Source organism: Otolemur garnettii, unplaced genomic scaffold (genome assembly GCF_000181295.1).
Source record: "Otolemur garnettii isolate 467f Iridium unplaced genomic scaffold, OtoGar3 scaffold00191, whole genome shotgun sequence".
NCBI lineage: Eukaryota > Metazoa > Chordata > Mammalia > Primates > Galagidae > Otolemur > Otolemur garnettii.
Genome location: NW_003852586.1, coordinates 1,058,276 through 1,060,027, shown reverse-complemented (window position 1 = coordinate 1,060,027; position 1,752 = coordinate 1,058,276). Strand labels below are relative to the sequence as shown.

Below are 1,752 nucleotides of genomic sequence, written 5' to 3'. Positions count from 1 at the left end.
GTGGCTGGCGCCTTAGCCGGTTGAGCCACAGGCGCCGAGCCACATTAACAATTTGTTAAATCTAAGTGATGGGTATCTGAAGGCTCATCACACTGTCCTCTTTACTGTTCTCCATTGGGCATAATTTTACGATTGCCGTAAGTGCATTCATCAAAATGACCTGAGGTGTGACGCTTCCCTGCGGGCGCCTGCTCCACTCACCTGTTCCCAATCTCCTCCCTGTGTTTCAGCAGGGCTTGGTTGGCCATCTCTGGCTCTTCAAACTGCACGTAGGCTTCCCCGGTTTTTCTTCTCCCTCTATAGTCCATCACAAAAGTAATGTCAACTATGTTCAGTCCTAGGACACCAAAAAATCATTACAAATCAGTACTGCCAGAGAGCTTTGTTTATCCTTACGATTAACACAATCGTTCAGCACTAATAAAATTTTTATGCTGCTCTCCCAGTCCCACACCTGAGTAAGTGCTTAACGGGGAGAAAATTATTTGTACCTACCTACCTGTATTTCCAGAATGCTTAGGGTCCAACCAGCCCATCTAAAACACACAACTCTCTCAATTATAAACTAGAAAAAAAACGGAGATTTTTTTTTTGTTTGTTTGTTTTGGAGACAGGGTCTCATTCTGTGGCCTTGACTAGAGCACAAGGGTGTCATGGAAGCTCAGAGCAACTTCAAACTCCTGGCCTCAAGCAATCCTCTTACCTCAATCACCCAAAGTGCTAGGACTACAGGCATGAGCCACCACACTAGATCAAAATAGAGATTTATTACATCACTACTACTGGGTGCGTATTTTATAGCTATGAACTGGCTAATACTTCAAAATTGTTATTGTCTTAGACAAATATAGCCTTTATATATGAGAAGGTATTTCTTCAATAGTAAAACTTCATGAAATTATTTTGAAATGTGAAATACCCTAGAAGACCTGCCTGGTAGTTCAAAATATACATAAAATCTGTATGTGTATATATAGATTTATATATGTGTGTGTTGCTTTAAGACCAGCTTGAGCAAGAACAAGACCTAAAAACAGAAAAACCAGCCAGACATTGTGGCAGGCATCTGTAGTCCCAGCTACTCAAGTGGTTGAAGCAAGAGGATTGTTTAAGCCCAAGAGTTTGAGGTTGCTATGAGCTATGATGCCACGGCATTCAACCCAGGGTGACTCTGTCTCGACAGCAACAAAATCCATATATATAGGAAGTTTAAGTGGAAAGCTGTCCCCTAAAGAACCTAATATAACTGAGTGCTGTTACCTAGGAAAAGGCTCATCTAAGGTACGAAAGGAAATAATTGGGGTAAAATGAGGAAAAAAGATACGAGGCCCCAGACATAACTGCAAAGCACCTGCAAAGAAGTCTACGATGTCTTTCTCATCGCAACTGTAAGGAAGTCCTCTCAAACGCACGACACCGTCGTTCACTGCGGGTGGAGACTTGACCTGTAAGCTTTTCATTAAGGCATCTACGTCTTCATTGTTTATCTCATATACTACGAAGAAGCAAAACAGGAATGCAGAGTTACAAACAAAGGAAGAAACCAGTTTAAAAAGTAAAATACATTACTACGTAGTTTATTCAAGAGTTTGAAACATAATAGTTTTAATGTTTATTTGCTTTATTTAATGACATTTACTGAATATTAACTATAAGCCAGGCATAACTCGTTCAATCCTCACAACCTGTAAGATAAACCTGGTTGACATCCTCATTTTATAGATAAGAAACTGAATCTTTTGGTATTTTCGT

General features: G+C 40.2%; 1 protein-coding gene across 1 annotated transcript in view; it reads right to left on the bottom strand.

Annotated features, from left to right (window-relative positions):
• The window catches only part of GRSF1 (G-rich RNA sequence binding factor 1), a gene marked incomplete at its 5' end in the record, with an annotated part of 17,377 nt that overhangs the window by 10,719 nt on the left and 4,906 nt on the right, over positions 1-1,752 (bottom strand). Inside the window, 2 exons of the mRNA XM_023507600.1 lie at positions 202-337; positions 1,352-1,495. Coding sequence (XP_023363368.1) covers positions 202-337; positions 1,352-1,495 — 280 coding nt within the window. The remainder of the gene's footprint in view (positions 1-201; positions 338-1,351; positions 1,496-1,752) is intronic.